The sequence below is a fragment of the Gobius niger genome, assembly GCF_951799975.1.
Source record: "Gobius niger genome assembly, chromosome: 14".
Taxonomy (NCBI): Eukaryota; Metazoa; Chordata; class Actinopteri; order Gobiiformes; family Gobiidae; genus Gobius; species Gobius niger.
Genome location: NC_136865.1, coordinates 4,254,991 through 4,268,113, shown reverse-complemented (window position 1 = coordinate 4,268,113; position 13,123 = coordinate 4,254,991). Strand labels below are relative to the sequence as shown.

The 13,123-nt window shown below is 43.2% G+C and overlaps 1 protein-coding gene across 1 annotated transcript in view; it reads right to left on the bottom strand.

Annotated features, from left to right (window-relative positions):
- Positions 1–13,123, bottom strand: part of rftn1a (raftlin, lipid raft linker 1a) — a 163,669-nt gene that overhangs the window by 30,558 nt on the left and 119,988 nt on the right. Inside the window, exon 4 of the mRNA XM_079571254.1 lies at positions 1,123–1,231. Within this exon, the coding sequence (XP_079427380.1) occupies positions 1,123–1,231 (109 nt within the window). The remainder of the gene's footprint in view (positions 1–1,122; positions 1,232–13,123) is intronic.

Here is a 13,123-nt window from a genome sequence, read left to right as displayed (position 1 = left end):
GACAGTGGCCTATAAGACAGAGGCCTATAAGACAGAGGCCTAAAAGACAGAGGCCTATAAGACAGAGGCTTATAAGACAGAGGCCGAAAAGACAGAGGCCTATAAGAAAGTATCAATAAACTGCCACAAAAATAAATAAGACTACTCAAACCTGAGTGGTTCGTGCTCCCTAATCTCAGCAAGAAGGTCATGGGTCTGATTTTGAGTTTGCATGGTCTCTGTGTTGTCTCTGTGTGTCTGTGTAGGTTTCCCCTACCACTCGAAACATGTACAACAGGGCCTCATTCTTCATATCAAAACAAAAATGTACTATGGAAAAAACGAAACCATTTTCCTCAAAAGCTTCAAACCTAATTGAAAATGTGTTGTGATCCAGAAAAACCCAGTGACCTGTGAGGAACTGGATGAGTCCACTGTGCTTCAGACAGTTATTATTAGAAGTGAACAATGCCTTTCCTATCAGCCCTTCATCTACAGCTTATTGCTCAGCTGACGGACAGCTCTCTCACCTGCCTGCAGACTCTCTCTTTGGAGAAAACGCTGCGATGGAAGCGGAGACGGACCTCTCTGGAATACGCCGACTACAATAGCGCCTAATGCTCTCACAGACTCCATTGTGCTCTGTCTGCTCTCCCTGGGGACGAGGAATCAGACAGGGCTATATCAAGGCCCTCAAAGAGCTGGGATGACATTCTGCAAAATGCTTGCGCTTTTAAGGCGAAACAATACGAAACAAATAGCCTCCACCACAATATGAACCAGAAATCGCAAAATACATTACATATCGAGCAAAATATTATAAAAGCATTTATCAGATAGAAATGTCTGCTATATGCAACAACCTTATTGGGTTGAGTTTTGTCTGGTATGTCTTGAAAATAGAATGCCCATTTCTCCAAACTGATTCACACAATCATTAAACTGAATATTGTGCCGTTGTGGAGTTCTCCGATCATTGCCAAGATGCTGGTGTGCCGATTAGGCATTTCCTGAGGGTGTATGTTTAGCAGAACAATCACAATTCTGTTTTCTCCCAAAGTCATTTGCACTGGGGATACTACACAACCTAATCCAGACCTAACTGATGACCTGTTTCGCCGGGCTGAGCGTGGTGGTACTGACCTTCTTGACGTAGCTCTGGATGAGCTCGGGGTCGGCCGCCTGGTTCCCCCCCACACACACGTCCGTCTCCAGCCTGTGCCGGCACCATCTCAGCTCCCTCCGCTCCGAACTGCAACAACACAACGCAAGTCCACGTCAGAAGAAAGATAATCAGCCTTCAATCATTTTCATTCATTCATTCATGGTTGAACAGTGTTGCCGACTTAAGAGTGGTCATTAGATTATGATTACTTTATCAGGTAGCTGTTAATACCTTTTTGTAAATATTTTGAAGCTAAAAAGGCCTTATAAACGTGCTCACAAAATGTCAAAAAATGACAACTGAAAACGACAAAGTCTGGCTGTAAACACAGACATTATTTTGAGCTGCTACCTTTGTCATCCACTTTGAACCCTGTGGCCTAAACAACGACGAGGTTGACTAAAGCATTCTCATGGGGATAACTGCGCTCTTGCAGGAAGCCGGAGGGAGAGAATAAAGGATGTTGACGATAGAGATCAATGAGTTTTCTGGTAGGCTTAAGTATTCTTTATTTCTTTAACCAGACGTGTTACTGTCATTTTACTAGGGGGCCAATCCGATACGTAAACACTTCACCAGAGGCTGAGACCTCAGAGTTAATAAATTAACATGTTTTAGCCTTGAAGCTAAAGGCTAGTGCTAATTTGATGATAACAAATGGAAGAATAGCGCTACATGTTCATATACATCTTCTTTTCTTTTTTATTCCCATTTTCTTTATAATCAACAATGAAAATATGAACAGGAAGCGATCGTTCACCTACACTAGCCAACAGGAAGTTAGCCCAAAACATGCTATGTACAGAGCGATATATGTCTTTCGCTATCTGAGCCTGTTCCTACACAAATACACATTTTGTTAGCCGTCGAATCCTGGACCTGTTTTTAATTGAATGTTCAATCCCCATATAAAAGAATAGGGAAGACAGGTGCAATACTAACGTATGGGAAGGTAGCCTATGTTTTGTTCCTTTTCATGCCATTTATATCATTTCAGTGGTTTCTTTATCATTAACACTGTTAGAGGATAACATTAAATCGCTGTTTATTATACTGGGTCAGGCTGTACAGTCGTACTATCTCTGTCATAGCCTTGACTGTGGTGCTCAGGCGCCCACTCTCAGCCACTGAATGTTGGCTTGTGTATCAGTATGACGCTCTGAGAGGGTATTTATCCCTTTTCTATGGAAGCATAGACAGACCTGAATAGTAGGACTAGCGCAATGTCTCGAGTTCATGTCTCCGGGTCCCGCACCGATGGTAAATAAACTTCTCCTTCTCATCTATCCTCTCGAACACCATTGTTATTTCTCTAACAAACACCTTATAAGATGGAGTTAAGTAGCCGCTGGATGTATATCCAACAAAAAAAAACATGAGTTAGCATTTAGCTCAGAGGCTACTTTTTAAGCTAAGTATCTAAAATCAAATCTCCAAAGGTCTGTACATTCTTTAATGATTTACATCTGAATTGTTCATATTTTGTGATGATTGACGGCTAATGCTTACGGCTATTGGAAAAATACATTCAGGAGGCTAACAGGCAAGGCTAACCGGCTAGCCTACTTGCCAACGTCCGCATACGTTCCCATTGTTTCTCCCATCCTTCTGTTTTGTATCTACCTGGATGATTGAGGACAACCGGTGCCTACTCCCATTGGTTAAGGTCTGGACTCTCTGAAGGCCAGTTCATGTGTGAAATCCTGCTCACTCTTTATGTGATGTTGTCGCCCATGTTTTATTCATAACATCCAATCCCAAACTCTATAGGTGCAATACGGATATAATAGCACTAAACCAGGTACAAACATCTGCTCTACGGCATCTCTCACAGATAAATCTTTGCAGTCCTCCTCCCCCTCGATATTAAACTCGTCTCTTACATATCAAAATCAACGGAAGTGCATTTGAGTTTACTCTGGCCTGAGTCTTTCGGTGGCTCCCTGGGTGGCCCATTTCCCCGCGTGTTCATTATGACAGGTATTCCCATCACAGCGGTACATTAGCGCTCCACCCGGCCCTGTCTGCTGCCTGCGCCTCATCGAGCCAGGATCACCTCGCAACATAACGACCGCTGTCAGGAGAATGGGCCATTTCGCACAGCGGCGTCGTAAACTCATCAGAGTCTGAACAAACTGAGGGCCCGCAGTGGAGTGTGGAACTGGGCTGTGCTACTGTAGGTGTGTTACGCTGGAAACAGTGGGCAAAGTACTGCTGAGTGCACAAGACAATAAAATAAAAAGCCGGACATATTCAAAAGTCCAAGGATCTTTCTCCCATAGGTGCTACCAAACCTCATTTACACGGGATTTAAATAGGGAATCATGTAAAATGCAAAAATGACTGCCATGGTTGTGTGAAGCTGCCATGTCAATGATTTGGATGGAAAACATTGAAAGAGTTCTACCTTCAACAAGAGCTAGCAGCTCAACTTCTTTGTTGATTTCAGGCCAAAGTAAGGCTGTGCAATTAATCGAAACTACAATCTCTACTTTGGTCAATCTCAATAATCGTCATGGGACTTTATAATCGACAGGTCTTCGATTTCTTTGGCACAAACAGTATCTAGTTTAGGAGTTCGGACGAGACAATGGAAGACTTTTGTGCATTAAATGAGACTTGATAAAAGCATTTGTGTTTGTTTGAGCTGAGGTTTGAATAAGAGATCTAATTTTATGAATCAGCAAGATGTATTTAATTTATTATTTTTAAAAATATCAAATCGAAAATCGAGATCGATCAGTATGGGGAAAATTAAAAAAAAAAAATCCCTAAATCGCCCAGCCCTAGGCCAAAGAAGTTGGCAGTCAGTTGCTGAAGTTTACATGAAATGGTTCAGATGACCAGGCATGTTGTACTGGGACAAGGCCTCGTGGAAGACCCAGGAAATGCTGGTGGGACTATGTCTCCGAGCTGGCCTGGTGTCGCCTCGGGGTCCGCCCAGAACAGCTGGAGGAGGTGTGTGTGGATCAGGAAGTCTGGGCATCTCTGCTGAGACTGGCCAGAAAATGGATGGATGGATGGATGGATGGTTCAGATGACAGAAGCACAATCATCTTTTTTAATGACAATAACGTAACGATGATGAGCAAAAAATAGGTCTTTGGCGACAAAAACATGATGAAACCTTTAACAAAGATGAGACTGACGAGATGAAAATGAGAGAAAGTAGTTTATCAGACCAGTGCTTGTGCCTAGAGTGGGAGTGTGGTGTGGGCTCACATGCTGCTGGCTGTGCCCCTCTCTCCCTCTACCCCTCACACACTCCAGTCAGCACCGATACCTCTTAGAGCAGGGGTGTCCAAAGTGCGGCCCGGGGGCCAAACGCGGCCCTCAGACCAATTTATGGTGGCCCTCGGCCTCTTGCTGTATTGGTACACATCACCAGAGATGGACCTTTTTAACTGAAATGTAATAATTCTATACAATTCTAACCGAACAACTAACATTTTATTGTGAGACAGAGCTGGCATGAAGGTGTTAAGCTTAAATAGAGGTATGGGGCACAATTTAAACCTCTGCTAGCCGAAAGTTTTGCGGCACTAACTACCGATCTACGGCCCTTCACCCCGTGTACGCTTCAATATGCGGCCCCCCATGTAAAAAGTTTGGACACCCCTGTCTTAGATTGTCTGACAGTGATGTCACAGGGACTCACTGTCACTGTTAAAGGGCTACTACAGCCTGTCAACCTTCATCCAATTTCCTATTATTATCAATACTTATCAACATTTTTTGAAATACTAAAACTTTGTTACTTTTTATAATGAAACTGACTAAAACTACTAGTATTGACTAAAATACTAAGTGTATGTGACTAAAAGCATTTTCGCCAAAATTGCTAAGACTAAAACTAAAAGGGCCGCCAAAAACAACACTGAGCACAATACTCCACAGCAAAGCTCGCCCCATGCTAGCCCCATGTTAGCCCCATGCTAGCCCCATGCTAGCCCCATGCTAGCCCCATGTTGGCCCCATGTTGGCCCCATGTTAGCCCCATGCTAAGCTTCTCTAATAATATTGCGCCTCCAAAGTATATTTCGAACCAATGCTGTAGAAAAAGAAAAAGGTAACGGGTCAGCGGTTCGAATCCCAGCTCTGGCAGGTGCAGACTGTTGTTGTGTCCTTGTGCAAAGCCACTGAGCATGGAATGAATGAATACGAGCGATCGCTGTTGTTTACTTCCAAGACTTTTGCCGGATGTATTTCTGAATGTTGATGTATCCAGGCGTCTAACACAGTCTTATAAAATGACTGACCTGTTGCAGCACAAGGGAGGCAATGCCCTGTTTGTGAACATTGTTTTACCCTATCACGGAAGTATTATTATTTATTTAAAACATTTAATTGCCTACCACTGCATTGCTATAATGATTAATTATACGCTATAGTATAATGTCAAGCTAGTTCTAAAGTCTGTGATTCTTCAATGAGTTCCCAAAAGTAACTGCTCCTGGGCTGAATCTAGAAATTGCAAATCAAGTCACATTATAGAAAAATCTCAATTCCTATTTTCTTCCCAAAGCGCGCAGCCCTTGACCTACATATAAATATCTCAAGAGAAAGACGTATCGTTTCTCTCATTCAATTTCCCATCCATATTATGCCTGTTTGATCCATTCAGTTTGATACCTGTGCCTCCCATTCAGGCTCTTCCTATAAAAACCTTATTAACCAGACGGGAGGGAGCTCATTTCTTTTGATAACATGCAGCATTATTCAGATTTAGATTGAGGTCAGGGAGAAGGCTGCGCCATTATCCTCCTCTTTCCCTTTCTCCCTCCCAATCCACCTCCTTTCTTTCCCTCGCTCCCCTCTTTTGGTTTCTCTATTTCCTGTCGTTCCTCTCCTGTTCCTCCGTCTCCCTTTCACTCTCTCATTTCTCTCCTTGTTTAACCTCATGGCTAAACTTAATATCCGAGCGCTGAGTCTGGCAGTGGGTAATGGACGGGTCAAATGCAAACACGCTTCCCAGTTTAGACAATACAGTTAATAACGAACATCCATTTCTTTCACCCTCCTCTCGTTCTCTCTGGGCATAGGCGAACCAGGCGGCCGCGTACTTAAACCTTCTGAAATCAATGCCCCAAACATCTATCTCCGGCTATTGCACATATCTTTGACCTCCACTTGTTTGTCTTCACATGTGCTAGTTGTTTTCTTTTACAATTTTCATGTTTTGTTTTGTTGCCTCATTCCAGATAACGAAAACGGCTCCAAAAACACGGTCAAATTGCTAGCATGAACGAGCTTCAGCTAGCCCACGATGAAAGCTCTCATTATATTTTCCTCCTGTAAATATTTGTTGCTGTTTTTATGCAGCTCATTTGTAATGTGTGATGCAAAATAGTGGGCTACAATTTAGATTACAGCCCGCAAGTTCCATGTGTGAGTATGGGTAACAAGAAAGTACGTATACTTTATTAATCCCCGTAGTAGTTACACGTGTGAGGACAGGTCATTACACATTAATGTGCAAGGTGTAACAAAGGTGCTCCAGCTGTGGCGAAACTGCGCGAAAAAAAGGTGTATAGCGTGTATAGCAAGGTGTAACAAAGGTGTAACAAAGGTGTAACCAAGGTGTAACAAAGGTGTAACCAAGGTGTAACAAAGGTGTAACAAAGGTGTAACCAAAGTGTAACCAAAGTGTAACCAAGGTGTAACCAAGGTGTAACAAAGGTGTAACAAAGGTGTAACCAAGGTGTAACCAAGGTGTAACAAAGGTGTAACCAAGGTGTAACAAAGGTGTAACATAGGTGTAACATAGGTGTAACAAAGGTGTAACCAAGGTGTAACAAAGGTGTAACAAAGGTGTAACCAAAGTGTAACCAAGGTGTAACAAAGGTGTAACAAAGGTGTAACAAAGGTGTAACCAAGATGTATCAAAGGTGTAACCAAGATGTAACAAAGGTGTAACAAAGGTGTAACAAAAGTGTAACCAAGGTGTAACAAAGGTGTACGCGTAACAACAGTGTGCAATGTGTTACTTCATATACAATGTGTAACAACATCTATAATGTGCAACTGTGTCACAGGTTTAACACAGAGTAATAAAAGGTGTTTGGATATTGAAGTCCTTATTCCCCTCTTGTATTTTGTATTTCGCAGCAAAAACTAATGCACAATTTATAACATCACAACATGACCACACCGCCTTTGCTCCAACCCATCCCGTGTCAGGCCTCGGAAGCTAAGCAGGAAGGGCCTGGTCAGTACTTGGATGGGAGACCGTTTAGTAACACCATGAAGCCTGGCGAATGTAGCGAGTGAGTGAGTGATGGTGGTCCGAGGGGTCGATGGCGCAGACTGGTTGCCTCGCCTCTGTCAGTCTACCCCAGGGCAGATGGGGCTATAATAGTAGCTTATGCATTATTATTAATATAAACACTGAGTTTTTACAATCACTGAACACATTTTGTTACTCTTTGTTACACCTTTGTCACATGTGGTTACACACTGTAGACCGCTACAAGTGCCTTTGTTGCACCTTTATTACTCTTTGTTACCTTTGGTACACGTTATACACCTTTGATATACCTTTGTTACATCTTTGTACACCTTTGTTACCTTTGTTACACGTTATACACCATTGTAACACTCTATTACCACAGCTGGAACACCTTTGTTACATCTTTGTACACCTTTGTTACCTTTGGTACACGTTATACACCTTTGTTACACGTTATACACCATTGTAACACTCTATTACCACAGCTGGAACACCTTTGTTACATCTTTGTACACCTTTGCTGCCTTTGGTACACGTTATACACCATTGTAACTCTCGATTACCACAGCTGGAACACCTTTGTTACACCGTGCACATTAATGTAGAATGACCTGTACATGTGTAATTACTTTCTTGTTACACATACTTACACATGGAACTTGCGGAACATGACTGAAAGATGAAAGTATAAACTAGAGTCATCTGAACAGACTTAGGTCCCGACCCACCAGTTGAGAACCACCGAATTGTAGCCAAAAACAGCAAACCTGAGGCGATTAGGCAGAAAAACTTCGAGAGAGGGTTTTGTCCATGCCTGCTCTGGGTGGCACCGATCTTGCCTAACACCAAATTGGCCGGGGCTCTTCCTCGCTCTCCCCTTCTCCCTCACATCGCTCTCCTCTCTCTCTCGCCTGTGAGTGACGTCCGGGCCCGCCGCACACACACAGCCAGGACTTGTCAGATTTCTTTCATTGGGGGCTTTTCGGATGAGAGGGGACAGCGGTGACGGGGAGATAAAAGGGTGTGCGGGGGGGGGGACGGATCGGGGGTGGGGGGCAGTGTCACAAAAGGAAGCCCGCATGAATGAAAATCACCCGGCACCAGATTGGATGGTGAGTGTGTGTGTGTTTGCGTGTGCGTGTGTGTGTGTGTGTGAGGGGCGCTCCGTGGAGATGCTCCGTTCCCCATCGGCGAGCGCTGATGATGCAAGCCGGCGTTTCCGTGGCGACAGGTGGCTGTGAGCGGCGGGACGGCTCGGCGATGTGGGGGACCATCAAAGAGCCCTCCCACCGTCGCCAACGCCACGCCTGTCTGCCTTTTATTCAAATAACAAAAGGAAATGTACAGTAAGCAATAATATTTGTTGCATGTGCAGTTTTCCTTTCTGGAGAGAATGTTGGAGTCGGGACAATGGGAGGAGGAGGAGGAGGAGGAGGAGGAGGAAGGGCACCAGGGTTGGACGTAATTGTGATATTTCTGACAAAGACACTTATTGCGATCATTTTCTTTTTCATTTCTCTTTTGTTTGAACTGGATGCGAAACAACTTTCTCCAGCTGTAAATCAGACAAAACTGACATCAGTGTTGTTCTTGCCTTTTATAAACGACCATTACATAACGATGATCAGCTTAAATAGCCCTTTGGCGACTGAAACATGACGTTTATGAGTTGTACATTAAAGCAGAACAAAGTAACGTGTTTACCTTAATAAATCCTTCCCGTAGTCCCTCTGGGGGTGATACGAGTGTTTATTGGAAGACTGGGGGGGGGTCTTTCATCTCCCCCTGGTGTCTCTGGCCAGAAAACCACAATTGCAACTTGACTGCCACCGGACCGGAGCCACCAATACACACTGATAGAATCACGACGAAGAAGCTATCAGGCTAACAGGCAAAGCTAGCTGTGGGCTAGCGCCACTTAAGGCGAGACGCTGCAGGTGAATAGGGAAAAAATGTATATTTACAGATATCAATTTGAAACGTTTGCTGTCGATCACTGGCATAAATGTGAGAAGAAAATACACTGCAAGTTTTCTGTCATTTTATCTTTTCATTTAAGAACAAGGTGTTTTATGCCTAAAAATGCCCCAAATTTCCCATCTTTTCGGCGACGAAATCTGAATAATGGATAGAGCTACATTCAAATTTATGGTTTCATTTTATTGATGAATGAGTTGCCAAGACTTTCTCAGAGGGGATTTTGGATAAGCTGTTTTTTAGTGTAAAAATGTGTAAAAATGTAATTTTCGCCTTGTTTTTTGACATTCAAAACTCAATACATGGGGCTAGGGATTAAATAATAAAAAATCCCTCTGAAAAAATCTTCCAAATATTGTTCAGTCCAAGGCTGGAAAATGTGAAGTCTTTAGGTCCGACTGACGTGGACATAGTGTCGCCACAATGACAGAAAAAAAGTGTTTTGAGAAAAAGACCCTTGAAATTGCATTCTCCCATATAAGTCTATGGGGGAACATTGAATCAGCGCAATATTTAAACATGTTTTTGTGAAGATTAGGCATATTTTTGGTTTTCGGGTGATGTTCAGAGACCAATTTGGCCCAAAACCTGAAAACTGAAAAAATTGAGTTTTGCCTGTAGTGTGTCCCCATAAACAGTATTTACAGCCACGTTTGAGTGAAAAGAAACATTTCCATTGTGTAATTGGATGTACATTATCAGCGTAGTATTTACTCTCACGGACAATTAAAAAGTTAAAATATCGCAACTTGCTAGGACACCTGCAGTGGCGCTCATGGCCTCTAGGGGCAAGAGTTACTTAGTGCTGCTTTAATGAGATGAGACAAATATGGGGGAAAGTGGTTCATCAGACGTTCGCAGCCAGAGCTTGTGCGCAGAGTGAGAGAACACACCGTTACACGTGACACAGAGCGGCGGCTACAGGTCACATGACCACATGACATGCGGCAGGCTCCGCCCCTCTCTGCCTCTCCCCACGCTCCGAGCCACTGACAGTGATGTCACAGGGATCTTTCTGTGGACACTAATGACTTTATTTTGTATGAAACTGACTAAAACTTTTCATCAACTAAATCTAGACCAAAACCTTCACATTTACTATAGAAATGACTAAAATGTGACTAAAATAAAAGAGTAAACCAAAAACACAAAAAATATGTAGCTATAAAATATACTCAAATGTTTGCAGTTGTTGAATGTATTTCACAATAAAACGTATGAAGAGGGGAGTCTCGATTCGCTTTTGAGAAAAACTGTTTTACAAAAGTGGGATTTTCGTCCTTGCTGGGAGTCGGTGGCATTTGACACAGCGCCACCTACTGTTCATCGATGATCATCAAATAATTACTTTTAAAGAGGGGGTATTATGCTTTTTTCAATCACATAGCACCAGTCTATATCACACTACAATGATGACCAAACCTTCTGTTGGTCTGTAAATGCAGTAAATTAGAATAACTGCCTTGTATAAAATGTCTCTCTCAAAATGGCTATAGTGAATGTCTTGAAATAGGCCTCTGTCTCTTTAAGAACCTCAGAGCCTTTCCGACATGCCCCCTCCACACGCTGTCTGTGGCATCAGTGGGGAGGGGGTTCTGCTGAGGGGCAGTGGTTGGTTACTCGGCTGGTGACGAAAGCTCGGAGGCGTCTCCAGGAGGTGGGGGCGTTCCTAGGAGGACTCAGGCAAACCTATCCCTAAAATGGCCGCCATCAGAGTTTTTACAGATGACTCAAAAATACGTGAATGTGCCAAGGCAACACTTCAGGCATGTTTTTAATGAGGGAGTGACTTAATAACATGATGTAAAGCTTGAAAAAGTCAATTTTGCATAATACCCCCCCTTTAAAACAAACAAACAGATGGACAGATGGACGTTTTATACTTTGGAGCCTTTACAGAGATGTCGTTGAGTAGAGAGTACTACATTATATACGAGTCCAGTACTTATTGAGATTTCACCCACATTTCCATTGATCTGGACGCGCGGCTGTAAGTAATATCTGCTAATGCATGAAGAGGACGTGGCGGAGGCGGCGGCGGCTGCAGATTTAGATTCGGAGGGATAATTTATGTGCATGTTTGTGTGGTGATAATTTATGAGCAGTGCACATGAGCAAATGCACAGCAGCGCCGGCTCGCAGTCTGCGGGGAAGGTTTGTGCGAACAGAGACTCCCTCATGCTACAGACATTATATCACACAAATAACTCAAGGATCAAGTGTTTCAGTGGGGATTTGACGGTTCCACTTCCGGGTACTGCAGCTGAAGGAAAGGATTTAACGTAAACAATGAAGGGTAAATCATTGTGTTTTCTTTGTTGGCTGTCGATTATCAAGTAAATGTATGATATTAACTAGATTGCAACAGGAACAGGATAATTGTGGCTGTAAGGTCCGTCACCTTACAGCGACACTGAGGGTCTTTTCCGCTGTATACGTTTGTAAAGTATACAGCGGAATACTGGATTGCATTTTCACACACAATATTAAGCCACTTCTAGATCCAAACTGTTCAGATTCCACTGATAGACACAGAAAATGCAACTTCACCTGAATCTCCTGCTGAAATAACAAACGGGTTCACACCACATTCGAACAATGTAGCCCACCATTTCTCCAGGTCAAGGTGAAGATATTTATATATGTATTTAGCCTTCATTGTGTATGGAAAAATGTATTTGATAATTAATCTCAGAAAGGCATTACTAAAGAAAGCCCAGAGTAAATATGATATTTCTGTGTGATCAGATGTTTAAAAAGATCCTTGTAGTCGGCTCTACAGGAGGTTCAAATCAGCGACATCCCATCATAGTGAACAGGGCTAAAGCTCCTTTGGACCCGGAAGTGGAGCGATGACATCATCACTAAACAAACATAGGCGAAACAGGGAGCCGTCTAGGGCGCCATCCGCTGGAGGGGGCGCCAATTGTGCTTTCATTTTTGAAACCCATACTTTCGCCATTTACAACATCGCTGACGGAACGGAAGGTGATAGAGGGTGGCTGCGCGAAAGTTCATTCTTGCCTAGAGCCGGCCCTGTATGTGCTCATAACATCACATCTCCGAGGGACACCACGCTGAGGCCTTTGTGATCCTCAGTGTTTGTGTTGCTGCATCATTAACGCAGCTGACAGAAGAATGGCCCCATGTTCAGGGAGAACCATGACAGAGAAGAGTTATAGAAATGTGGCCAATGTGACCGATGAGACAATACATGAAGGAATCTCTGTGCCGCACGAGGAGACTTCACACACGGCCCGCTCACACGCAGTAAATCCACTGCAAACTTCAGTGTCATGTAGTGTTCTGTGAGCCTGTGCAAGTGAGAAAGGAAAGAGGGGAAGGTTCAGAGAGGGAAGTCACGTCTGAGCTGAAGTGCAGGGCCGGAGCAGAGACACTCGGGTTCTGGGGGGAGGGGGAACCAACTACTGAACTGTTACATCTAAACTCTATAAGCTCAATTCTACAAATATGTTGGATGTAGTTTCGAGTGTGTTTAAACTTAATGAGCTATTTTGTTTAAGTTTTTTCCTTTTTTTCGGCACCATTAAAGATTTCTGCTTAGGGCACCAAAATGGCTTTCCTCATGCCTTCCCTCAAAAAGTAGGGGATGATTTATCTTCTCTTGTTTTAAGGCAAGACACAGAGAATTTTTTTTTTGAGATATCAATTACTGATGTTAACACACTGAGGCTGCGCTGTTTATTTTAGCTGTAGAGAGCCAACAATCCAGACCATTTTTCATCTTTCTATGTTATAGCTATGGACACATG